This window comes from Tyto alba, unplaced genomic scaffold (assembly GCF_018691265.1).
Source record: "Tyto alba isolate M040663 unplaced genomic scaffold, T.alba_DEE_v4.0 Super-Scaffold_34, whole genome shotgun sequence".
Classification (NCBI taxonomy): domain Eukaryota; kingdom Metazoa; phylum Chordata; class Aves; order Strigiformes; family Tytonidae; genus Tyto; species Tyto alba.
The window spans coordinates 6,322,670-6,335,209 of NW_024881309.1; the positions used below are offsets into that span (position 1 = coordinate 6,322,670).

Sequence of the window (12,540 nt, forward strand, 5' to 3'; positions counted from 1 at the left end):
GGAGATGGAGGCAGTAAAGGACCTACTGAAGGTCCCGGATTGCTTGTGGCACAGCCTAAACCTACGCCTGACTCGCCTGAGCCCAGCCCTCTCCTCCACAAAGCATCTAGGCTGGGAGGTGTCTGGGTCACCACGGCTGTGCAGCAACTGCCTCTCCTTCCACTTCACCCATCCTCTGCAAAGAGGGGGAGGGAGAACACCACCTCATTAGAAAGTCTGACACCATCAGTTCCTTCTGCTAATTGAGATCCTGAATATGACTACACGCTCAGGTCCAGGAAGGGTAACATTTGGAAGACATTCAAATACTCTGAATAAATAGGATAGCGGTAACATGAATAATACCAGGAATCTTTGAAGGTCTATCATCAGCTGGGGAAGGTCTGCGTTTATCCTTTGGTAGATTAAGCAAAATTAGACATTAGTACTTATTGCTGGTTCTGATCATCCTGCTTCATCTTTCAGACTGCCCTTAAAGCTACCTGGAGTATCTCAGTAACTAATGACACCTTTTATATCCCTCTTCTAATCTGGGCAGTCCTGAGTGCTTCAGCCTGAAACGGTTCCCAAAGCTCACATGTAAGTGTATTAAGAGAGATTAGTTCATTAATCTACTCTCTGGTACCATATATCTTTATCACTTCATTTTAATAATTTGTACTAATTGACAGAGCAGACTCCCTCCAATTCTCAAAGTTGGGTAATACAGAAGTGCTCTAAATCACAGCATGAAAACATTTTCACTTGGAAACACCTAATCCCATTACACTCCCAGTGTCTCTTCTGAGGTGTAACATATGAAAGAAGCTGCAAACCCGGTGTCATTAAGCACAAATGCTTATGGCATCAGGACCAGACATCATTAACGTCTTGGGTCACTGCTGCTCATTTTCTTCTTCATCTGTCCCAAACCATCAGGCACTGCTCAGTTTGAAGAGAGGACGGGCAGATATTTGGGTTCCCCAGCATCCTCTGATACGCTTCAGTGGGGAGAGACAGCAAACCTAGAACTTGGCTGAGGACACAGGGAAGAGACGCGTGAAGCGACGAGGTGCTCTGTGCTGCAGACGCACGCAGTGCTGTGGCGAGCAGGGGGAAGGGGCCGACAACCTCGGGGGAGCAAGCTGAGGGTGAGGGGTGTCCCTGCAGACGTGCAGGACGGCAGCCGTGGGGGGGTCCCTGGGAAGTGGGGCTGGAGGAGGCGTCTGCAGGAGGGGAGGGAGATGGGCAGGAAAGCAGGACGTCCCCTTAACACACATCACCTCTCCAGGCAGGAGCCCCCGTCCCCGGGACACCTGCAGGCTCGTGCCCCCAGACCCCGCTGGGCCTGCGGGGTTATCCCAGCGTCTCCCGGCAGGAACCCAGGAAACCAGGACAAAGCTCCAGCAGCAAAACACAACCGGCTGCCTGGCAAGCGTGCTGAGCTGACAGCAGGTTCACCGGAGCACGCGGTGACAGGCAGGAAAGTAAGAGCAAACAGCACCATCCTCTTCGGTGGGACTCCGGGAAGCCCGTCAGGGCTCAGCCCCACGTTTCTCAAGCGGAGGTGCCTCTGGTAACTGCGCTCGCAAGACACCCAGAGCTCCCCTCATGAGAGGGTTATCAGAGTGTAAAGCGTTATTATATGCACATTCATCTAGGCAGACCCAGACAGACACCGGGAAAAGCGCGGCGATACCCACTTGGTCTGGTGTTTGGAGCCCTTCAGGTGCGCGTGGTACTGCTCTATCGAGTTCAGGGTGACGTTGCAGGTGCTGCACGTGTAGCTGCGCTTCAGGCCTGCAAAGGAAACCCAGCGGCGTTAAGTGTGCGCTGCCCTCAGCACCATGTGCGCCTCGGTGTGGGCTGGGGGAAGCTCAGGGCTGCACTGGGGGGAAAAACATCTTTGTGCCTAGACTACAGACTATTCAGAATTAAAATGGCAGTTGGAAAATACAACTGAGTGAAAATGGCTGAAGAATGGGGCGGGGTGGGGGGGAGGGAAGACAAAGGGAAAAAAAAAAAGGCAAGCATTAACTCTCTCCCCCTGAAAACTTCTGATTAATTAGAAGATACACAGCTCTCAAATTTCATTTGCAATTTCCCAGACATTTCTCTTTACAGTAACCCATCTATTGACTTTTCGAGGCCAGGGTATCTAAGCACCAGTGAAGCCTAAAGGAATATTTTTAAGAGGCACAGACCGAGCAGAGTGAAGCAGGGTTCAAAGGCAAATCCCTCCTGGAGACGGCGGTCCCCGCAGTTTGTCAGCGCCAGCACCCCCCTCCTGTGGCTCTCCCACAAAGCATCATCGCACTCAGAGTAATGAGCACACGAGGACCCATTTATTCCTCTGGGTTCCTGGTAGCGACAACAATTCAGGGCAGTCCCTTGTTAGTGTATGTAGGAGCCGATCTCTCAGGAACTCGTTTTGCCCCGCAGAGGGACCCGCTCTGATGTAGCCGCCGAAGCGAACGGCTGTGTGTGCACAGAGCCCCGGATCGCCGCGGGCCGGCGGCTCGGCAGCCTTCGCCTGAAGGTCACAGCGGGAAGCCTGGCGCGGGTACCAGGTGGCCAGCCAAAAGCTGGAGCTCGTTTGCCCGACGGATTTAGTCTTGGCTGCGATACCTGTCTACAGCCCTGACCGCAAAGCAGCCCGTGCTTTGCTAATTTTAGCCCTTCGCAGATACAATAACAAACAACTATTTATAAAGCTGTTGCTCTTGCTGGTGGCCAACGGAGTACCACTGAACTAGAAATAACATCTCAGTGGGCTCGCAGTAGAAACGTTATGAAATTTTGTTGTTGTTTTTGTTTTGTGGGGGTTTGGGGAGTTTTGTTTCGCTTGGGTTTTTTTAACCTTCTAAAAAATCTCTCAGCTGCTTCTGCTATTTTCCATTTCATTGTTTGATTGCCACAGTTACAAGGGATTTTATAAGTAAACATACTGCATTTTATTTTATTGCAATGTGGATGGCAGAGGACGGGCTCTAGGTGCAGCAGTGCTGCTGGCTTAGCAGGTTAATGCTTCAGGTGACTGCGACCGCGCTGGAGCCCGGGGAAGCACAGGGGTCTGCACACGAGGTCTGTCTCCGGACAGCAAAAAAGGGGACCAGCGGCAGCAGCAGCACGGAACCAAACCTCACCAACACCCCCGGAGCGACAGAAACGGGGACTATGCGTCCTGCTGCCCGGGTCGTGGAAGGACCAGAGCTGCCCCCTCAGAAGGGGCTGCCGGACCCATGGAAAAGGCCCCCACCCCCCAAGGAGCAGCACCCACGGCTCCCTGCACAGGAAAAGCGCGAGGTTTAAACAGCATCTCTCTCCTAATTCACTTCTCTGCCTCCAGGCACAGATTGCAAGGAAAAAAAAAAAAAAAAAAAGAAACCAAAAAACCCAGGCAATTAAGCAGATTCATGCACATCTCAAACAGAAGCTGCAAAGTGATTTATAAGCAAAGTCACAGAAACAATCTCTTGGCGCATTCACTGAAAAACGTCCGAGCTGAAGAGCTAAACCCAACAAAATCAGCCTGTGCTTCACTTACTCAGCTAAGATCAAACTTCATGCCTCTGAGACATCCACTGCAGACAAGACATTTATTCACCTAAAAAGCGTGCATGCACAGAACATGACCAGGAGACTGTGCAGGATTACAATGGCAGGCACTGCTGATGAGAGCATGATACTAAGAGAAGAGCCACCTTTCTGTGTATGCAACTCAGAAATGTCTCCAAACCATGTTCTACTAATTGTCACATAAGGTAAAAAAAGCAAGAGACAGAAGATGATTTATGGGTAACAATAAAAATTGCTCATTTAAAAATTGTGATAGCTTTTATGTTGCTACCAAAGTTCAGGTTTTTACTGGAGATTGATAGTCAGATTGGGCCAGTTATTACAGCTTTTCTTCCGATACCATCCTTTCCACTCTTATGTTATTTCAGAACTTCTAATAAAGTGAATTGTCTTGGGTGGGTCTCGGGGAAGGGGGAAGAAGGTCAGGGTTAAGGAAGAAGTCCAACCTCTGTACAGAGCATCATGAGAAAACAGCCACCTGAGATGCCCAGAGAGATACAAAAAATGCTATTCTCAACACTATTTATTGTACTAAATAGGGAAATTATTTCTTCCTCATTTAACAGCTTGCATCTCAGAATTATAATGCAATGATGTAGAGCTGAGAGTATTTTCAGTTCTCAGCAGGACAAGGAAATCAAGACTTTGCCACCTCTGAAAAGCTGAAAAATCTAAAAATAGGAACCCAGCAGACAGGCAGAAATCAGAATTAGAGGTGAAGGAGAAAAAGCCTTTTCCCAAGACAGCATGCTGCCCAGTGGCTGCTGAAAATGGCTGATATTATTTTTGATTTGTGTCAGCTTAGACTTCCTGGAAAAATACAGTTTGGTTCATTTCAAAGGCATTTATTCCTAGTCCCCTGGCGTACTCCTCCTGTCATCTGGAGGGGATATTAGCCTGCCTAGCACATAATAGATCAAGTAATTATTTACACACTACTATTCTATTTTGCCTTTCTAGCCAGGTTTTCACCCAAACCATTCCTCAATGACCTTTGTAATCACAGAAGAACATGATGCTCCTGGGGAAGTTCCTCCACACCTGCAAAAGCAAGTTCAATGATTTACTTTCTCTCTCTCCTTTTTCTCTTTTTTCTTAAAATGTCTTTTTCCTTCTACAAGGAAGTGACCTGGACCAAGAAACGGACCACTAGCTGGATTCAAAATCTATTTTGGGGGGAGAAATTAGAAGCCTCTTTTAGGAACTATGGCAATTAAAACAAACCAAAACTGAACCAAACACAAACAAGCAGATATTGCAGAAGGGAACAGAGTGCAGCTGAACAGACACTAAACGCCTGTTTCCCTTCTGGACATCCCTGAGAGGGAGAGCAAGCTGAGGGCTCTTACTCCTGGTATGTAGGGCAAAACCTGACATGAATTAAACATATAAATGCAGACCTAAGTGTTTCCAGACCCTGATTCTGTTGTCTCCCTCACTATGCTGAGTGTCAGAGTAGTTTCTTCTCTTCTCCTCTCTTTTGTATTTTAATATCCTAATAATTCACTTGGCATCACAGACTGCATTAGCGTCACTGACATTACATGTACACTGGCATTACAGTAAACCATTGTTGCTGAAGTAATTTCTGTCCTGTCCTAGAAAAAAGGGAATTAGAAATTTTAGAGTCTCTGTGGTCATGTTTCTGCTTTGCACTGATTCACTTCCATGAAGACCTGAACAGACTGTTTCAAGCTTAATTGAAGGGCTCTGCTTAAATATAGCAGAGTTGTGGGATTCTTAGCACGGGCTGCTGTGCTCTTCAGGAACAGTTTTAATGAACCATGTAATAGTCTCTTTTGACTTTCTACAGTATTGTTTCTTCGCAGAAATTGTTAAAACAATTCATTTAGAACAAGTCAAGTATGGCATTCTCAAATTTGATCAGTTTATGCTTACCATAATTAACTGCATAGGCTATATACACGCTTACCATTTCCCCGCTGTACCTACGGACTCCCAAAAAATCACTTGCCTTTTTTTGAACTTCAGACACTAGCTATACTAACAGTCCCACTTTTCTCAAACACCTCATATATCTGCCACCTAGGAATTTGGCCCAACATAAAGTTAAACTCTTCTTTAAAAAATACTTGAAAAATATTGAGATGAGTACTTGAAAGTAGCAAGCAAGTGATACCACAGAAGTATTTAAACAGTCACCTATATTTTTCTGTGTCATGGAACAAAATCCCAAATGCAAATATGCTTATGGATGCTCTCCTTCCTGAACTGATTCTTGATGCAGTGGCATGGTTTTATAGTCAATCCCTCTGCCCATAGGCGGCAGCTCCTCTTCCCTTTATTAGGCCAACAGCCGTCAGAAACCAACCACGTACAAACCACGTACATTCGCGCCACCGTGCAGGGGAGGGGACGGAAAAGCAGAGCACGGCTGGCACCTTGCAGACCGAGCCCTCGGACCACGCCGCGATCACCGCACAGCACAGATCAGGGCTGGGCAAGTAAGGAGCTGGTAATACTTTAAATTAAGGTAATAAGGTTCTGATGCTCAGCAGCTAATTTAACAGCATACATTAACAGCAGCCTTACTGAATCTTAATTACTTGTGTAGGTGGAAACGCCATCAGCGATTACAGCTCCTAACTGGGGACACTGATTTTTTCCCACCAGCATGTCAAGGCCGCTCCTGAGGATGAACCCGGGGAACCCGTCCCCCCCCGTGCCCAGCACGGGGGGCTCAGCACGGGGGGCTCAGCACTGGGGGCTCAGCACTGGGGGCTCAGCACGGGGGGCTCAGCACGGGGGGCTCAGCACTGAGGGCTCAGCACGGGGGGCTCAGCACTGGGGGCTCAGCACTGGGGGCTCAGCACGGGGGGCTCAGCACGGGGGGCTCAGCACTGGGGGCTCAGCACGGGGGGCTCAGCACTGGGGGCTCAGCACGGGGGGCTCAGCACTGCGCCACAGCAGCGGCTCTTCCCACTGCCTGGAAAACGCTGCAGAACCGGCCGATTCTCTGAACCCGCCTGTGCTCCGCCGAGCGGCAGAGCTGCTGGCGCACAGGGGTTCGTTCCCAGGGATGGAGATACCGCCAAGCCCCCCCCGTTGGGGTGAGGAACAAGGGGCTGCACCGGCCGGGGGGGAAGACGCCAGAAGCCGCAGGGCGCTCCCGGGACCGGCGTTCCGGCGGCAGGACAAGGGCTGCAGGACCTCTCAGCTAAATCCAGCACCCTGAGGCAGATTTGCGCAGGAGGAGTCCTGAGTGTGACATGAACTCCACCAAAATGAGGCACAGTGAAAGGGAACTTGCCTCAGGTGAGCTGCAGGATGAAACCACAAGCAACAATCACCTCCAGAGTATCAGGATCAACCGTTTGTGATCTCACCGGAGCTCACCAAAGCCACCAACTTGGCTGAAACTGTGGTTTCATGGAACGCACCCAACCAAAGCATGTTGGAATTGAGTATCAGCAGGCAGTCTGCCATGGGAAGGTGGTCTCAACCAGAGCAGCCTCTGCGAGGAAATCCTGTGCGCCGTCTGTATTCATTCACGTCTACTTTTGCATCCTCACAACACAGCAGCGTTCCCTCCCCTGCATCATGACATGCATTCATGTAAAATTGAATGTGCTCCTATATCCATTAAATAAAATATTAACAAGTGAAGTCATTAATGTCATTTTGCATAAAATGCATTAAAACACATTCCAGGGGAGGACTTGTTAAATCACTTTTTACTAACCAAAAGTGACAGCACAGAACGAAAACTATTTATAAGGCATACAAAGAAATTATAACCTGAGAAGGAAAATGAAACTCAGCTCTTTGCCTGACTTTGCAAGATAGCATCTGCAACTGCGACAACTTACCTGAAAATACAAAGGCTTCAGGTGACAACACCCCTGTGCAGCCACCCCGATCCTGCTTTACTGCAGAGGCTGCTGTATTTTATTTTAGGGATTCACAGTGTAACCCCCTTGAGAGGCACCACTTTCTGCTCAAGGGCCTGGTGCTTTTCTTGTTCACCAGAAACCAGGTGCCCTGGGAGGAAGACCTACATTCCTGCTGTTTACAGAATCCCATCTAATCAGCTGCAGGTACACAATCCAGGCCCAGAAGCTGTTTCCATTGCTATATAAAATTCAAGTTTTACTGGCAGGCATCAAAAAGAGCCCAAAGGGCCTTGGTAAGTGGTTTGTTGTCGTGCAAAAAGGCACCAAAGTGCAGGTTATAAACACTGATGAGGTGAAGGAGGGCCTGTCTGTACGTTAAGTCTTCTGCTGGTTTTGTTCATTTAAAGATGTGCATATAGAAAGGGAAAGAGAAACGGAAAGGGCACACTCAGACCACGTAATGAAGCCCAGACTTTCAAACGCTGCACCAGCCTTCAGAGAGAACATTCTGCTGTGGGGTTTTGGCTCAGCACCAGCAATAAGCAGAGTTCGTTATTAATTAAATTCCCCGTGAATGAGATCTGCCAGTCTGTTGCGAGACCTCTGCCCCTGCAGAGCCCACCTGCGTCAGAGGAGGAATGAAAGGGATCTCAGCGATGGATAATGCCAGACATGAAGTAAAACTGCTGAAATGTGACCTGATGGAGCAAAACCACAGTTCTCTCTCTGCCTGGTGCAGGCAGTGGGAAGGCGAGAGCTGCCAGACGGAGCCGCACCGGTGCCTCCACCGGAACAGCTTCTGCTCCGTGTTGCTGAACAGGCGCAAGCTGCTGGGGGATGAGCCCAGAATTCAGGGTTCATTACCACACCCACCGGCTTTTGTCTTTTTACAATCCACCCCAGGATCGGCTGGGGTGCAGTGGCAACCAGAGGAGGCAGCTCTGCAGGAAGAAAACTCTTCATTTCTTCCTCTTTCAGGGTACGTCCCTGTGCTGTCGTAAGGGGCGAGAGCAGAGGGGTTTGCGGGCCGGCCCTCGGCGCGGTGGCTCCTGGCCTGGCTCTGCTGGCAAGGCTGGAAAAGCTGCACGAAGCTGCTTGGAGAGGCCGGGCTGGTCGCGGCGTGCGCTGACGGATAACCTGCAACTCACCCTCTGCTCGGCCAAAGCACGGGACTGCGTGCCCGGGCACCCGCACCTTTGGCCCAATGCAGACTAGAGAAATGGCGCTGCTAGTGAGGTTTCCTTTTCCCTTTTCATCCTCTTTCTCATTTCTGAGAAGAAAATAAGACTTCAAAATTACAGGATGAGCACTTGGCGAGAAGAATCAGTGCTTTTGTTTCCTATAAATATCAGTTGTCCAAAAATATATCTCTATTCTTATTTCTCCAAATACACATTAATATTTATCAATAAATATTTTATTATAACCATTATCAAAACATCAAAGGCTGATGAAATGTTGTACTTCAACTGACACTGCTTGTTCCAGGCTCACACAATGCATCAAATGTTTGTCTCCCACAGTAGTCAAAATAGAATTAATATTTAAGTTGTGATGGGAGAAGCCACCGGGGATAGCATGGAAAGAAAATGAGTTTGCTTTCTGGCAAATACCGAGGAAGCAAAACAAGCGCCGAGCAGGGAGAGCGCACGGGCACGATCCCCTCCACGTGCAGCCGAGCACTAAACCCACTGGGCATCAGCAGTGATGCCCAGACACGGTGTCTCTGACAACGTGGGACAGACCACCACCGCGAGCCCCTGACCTGCCCCTGCCATAATTTTTCTTGAAGTGGGATATGGCTTTGTCTGCCAAGGTAAGGTTATTTGCTTGGACAGAAGGCAGGTCTCATTCTGTGTTGGCTATTGCACGGATCTGCCTTCTACACGCACAGCAATCTGCTCCAGCCTCACAGCTAAGTACATTCAGGAGAGCATATCACACTCCCTAGTTAAAAAAAAACTGTGAAGAGGAGGATTACCCAGCCATAGCACTATTCCAGCAGCAGAGGCAGGCTCTGCAGGACACCACTGGCAGGCACAAGGACATCGTCCTCAGCTCACCGGGTCTGGCTGAGCGGCTCGCCGGCGTCAGAAAGCACTGGCCACCCGCGAACGGCAGACTCCGAAAGATCGGCCTGGGAGCGTCTGAGCGGGGCTCCCCCCGAGCCCGGGGACGCGAGCAGCCATGGCACTGCCCCACAGTCCCCCGCTCCTGCCGTGGGTGGACGCTGGCAGGACCACACCAGACCCAGCTGCAAATCCCAACCATGCACCGAGCCCCTGTGACGTTAAAAACCAACACGGGCTGATGAGTATGTAGAGCCCTCCAATTTCAACTCTCCTAGGCACAAGCTAAATGAATAAAACGCTTCACAATTGATTTATTTACAGTTAATGACATCCTCAGCCACTCTTGAGCTTGGCACAGTTCAAAGTACTAAGCACTTCCATGTTATTGTCCCAGGTTTTATTTCCCCGCATATTTTCAACAGCGGGCAGTGACTCAGCCGCATGAATCATTTATGGCATTGTGAGTCACACTGGGTAGCACATGAAGGATCTGGATAACCGTTACAGGGTTTATTTGAGATCAAGAAATGCACAATATACTGCATAGTCATTAGTATTTAAATGAAAATTATTTCATTTAGCCAGAAAAAAAAAAAAAAAGTACTTTAAAATGTCAATGCAATGTCTTGCTGGCAAACCAGACTTCCTCTCCTGCATGGTTTTGAAAATCAAACCTGCACTTTTTCCTCAGCCTACTTCAGTCAAATATATTGTGTGCATACAGGATTATAATCAGGACTACAGAAAAAACTTTCAACAGCAGGCTCATACCTCTCCTCCTGTAATCACACCTCCACATTAAGAAGGCGCTTCACTCGGAATTCAGCCTCAGCCGCATCCCCAGCCGGTGCAGACTGGCACATCCCCATCACGGGGCAGCGCGATGGGGCCGGCCCCTCACCAGGGCCAGGCAGCGGCTGCGACCTGGAGGGACTGGGGGGACCCGGTGGGACTGGGGGGACCCGGTGGGACTGGGGGGACCTGGAGGGACTGGAGGGACCCGGTGGGACTGGGGGGACCCAGTGGGACTGGGGGGACCCGGTGGGACTGGGGGGACCTGGAGGGACTGGGGGGACCCGGTGGAACTGGGGGGACCCGGTGGGACTGGGGGGACCTGGAGGGACTGGGGGGACCTGGTGGGACCGGGGGTGCTTGGGGGCTCTGGCAGCCACGGACACCTGCCAGGCTGCGGCTCGGCATGAGGGGGGTCCCTCCAGGGGGGGTGCAAGGCCCAAATCCGGGTGACCCTGGGGCACAGCACCCGCAGCGCCAGGAGCACCCGCAGCTCGAGCTCCCAGCGGGGCCAGGATGGACAGAGAGACGGACAGCTGCTTCAGTGGGAACACGGAAGACTTGTGTTTAACATACCCATAGCAAATGCTCAGTTCCCCTTTACTGCTGCTGACCCAGGGCCATTGCAGTGTTTTACAAGCACTAATTAAATCACAGAAGACAGCTAATGCCCTGCTCTCCATCAGGGAGATGTAGGGAGTGCTCTGCCTCCAGCACCAAACATCCCATCCCCACTTCCCTGCGGGGCTGAGCACTTCAACGTGTTCTCCCCTCTCAGCTCACAGGGATCATCCACATTTGCTCGAGGACAGAATCGTGTGCTAATGAAAGGGACTATTTTAGGAAGAGACAAAAGAAATACCTAGGAAACAACTTTTAAAGGACGCTGATAAAACTGCAGACTGTCACCTTAGAGGAGGGGTCAGTTTTTACAGCAGCAGGAGCCTCATAAAGCAGCGGGAGCACCAGGGGCTCGGCCGCACCGCTTGGCCAGAGGAGCACTGACCGCGGCGAGCCCTGCGGTCCCCACTCCCACGGGGAGCCGGTCCTGGCTCGCCGTGTACCCGTGCTCTCACCTCTCAGCTCTCCCAGGTCCAGGGTCTTGCCCAGCTGCTCCAGGAGGTCGGCCCTGGCCGCGTTCTTCTTGTGCTTTTTGCCATCGTAGTGCTGCTGTGCCATCATGGGGTTGTTGAACCAGGCTGCGCAGAGCTGGCAGTACCTGTCCGAGTCTCTCCGCTGATGCGGTGACGGTACCACCGGGGCACTATCCGTGTGCGGCTGCTTCAGGGAGCTCAGAGCGGTTTCTGTACGAGGAAACGTTCAGACATGAGCTTTTCCAGGCTACTGCTGCTGCCTGAATAACAGCAGGCCCTGAGGCAGATCCCACATTAGACAGAGGGAGTAATTAGCAGCAGTTACAGGGTCCCACTGGATATTTTGGATGGTACTGCTTGGAAATCTACCATTTCTCATAAAGAAAAGCAGCATGAAAGGACAGCACAGGGCTGTTCCTCCACTATCTGCATTTCACTAGCTGGGAAAGGAGGATGCTCTCACTGCAGTTACACAGCTTATCACTGTTGTGACTGAACCTGCTGAACTTATCCTGCTTAAATTGATACTCCCAGGAAAAAATTGCCAGTGGAGAATAAACAAAACATGCAAAGCCATCTACTTCCCAAGATAGAGACATAGATTTATCATTATCTTAGGACTCTTAATTTTCAACTTATTTGATCTCAGAAAGAATAGGGAAAGCTGGAGCAACTGTAAATTGTCACAGACAAAAAAAAAAAATATTAATTAGTCAGTCCCCCTCATCCAAATATCTTCACATTGAGAATTGACAGGTACCAGCAAACCGTGACCTTCATTTAATCCCATTTCCCTTCAGATTCACCATGAGGCTGTCTGGGAACACAAACGTGATCCCCAAATAATTTCAAAGAAAAATGGGTGATTAGTCTTTACATAATGGAGCTGCGCCTTGTTTGCCACAGTTTTCCTACTTTGTACAATGTAAGTTGCAAGGCAATGGAAAAACAGCTTAAAGTAAAATAAAGTTCAAACAACATTGGGATACAAAAATATACAATGACTAGCACTTAATTATCACACCTCATTCAAAAATTCCCTTTTATGTGGTTCTCCTTTTCTTTTCTTTTCCAGATGAAATGTCTGCTATCTAAATAATTAACAAACCACTCTCTCTGTGATACAAGAATAGGCAAATTTGAAGGTGGTGAAGGGGAGCTCGATCGCTC

General features: G+C 49.6%; 1 protein-coding gene across 2 annotated transcripts in view; it reads right to left on the reverse strand.

Annotated features, from left to right (window-relative positions):
- ZMAT4 (zinc finger matrin-type 4) overlaps positions 1-12,540 on the reverse strand; it is an 83,937-nt gene that overhangs the window by 21,149 nt on the left and 50,248 nt on the right. The window contains exons 5-6 of one of the 2 annotated variants that reach the window (XM_042801510.1): positions 11,353-11,580; positions 1,683-1,779 (exon numbers count right to left, since the gene is read on the reverse strand). In XM_042801510.1, coding sequence (XP_042657444.1) covers positions 1,683-1,779; positions 11,353-11,580 — 325 coding nt within the window. The remainder of the gene's footprint in view (positions 1-1,682; positions 1,780-11,352; positions 11,581-12,540) is intronic. The other variant, XM_032999338.1, reaches the window with a different exon arrangement.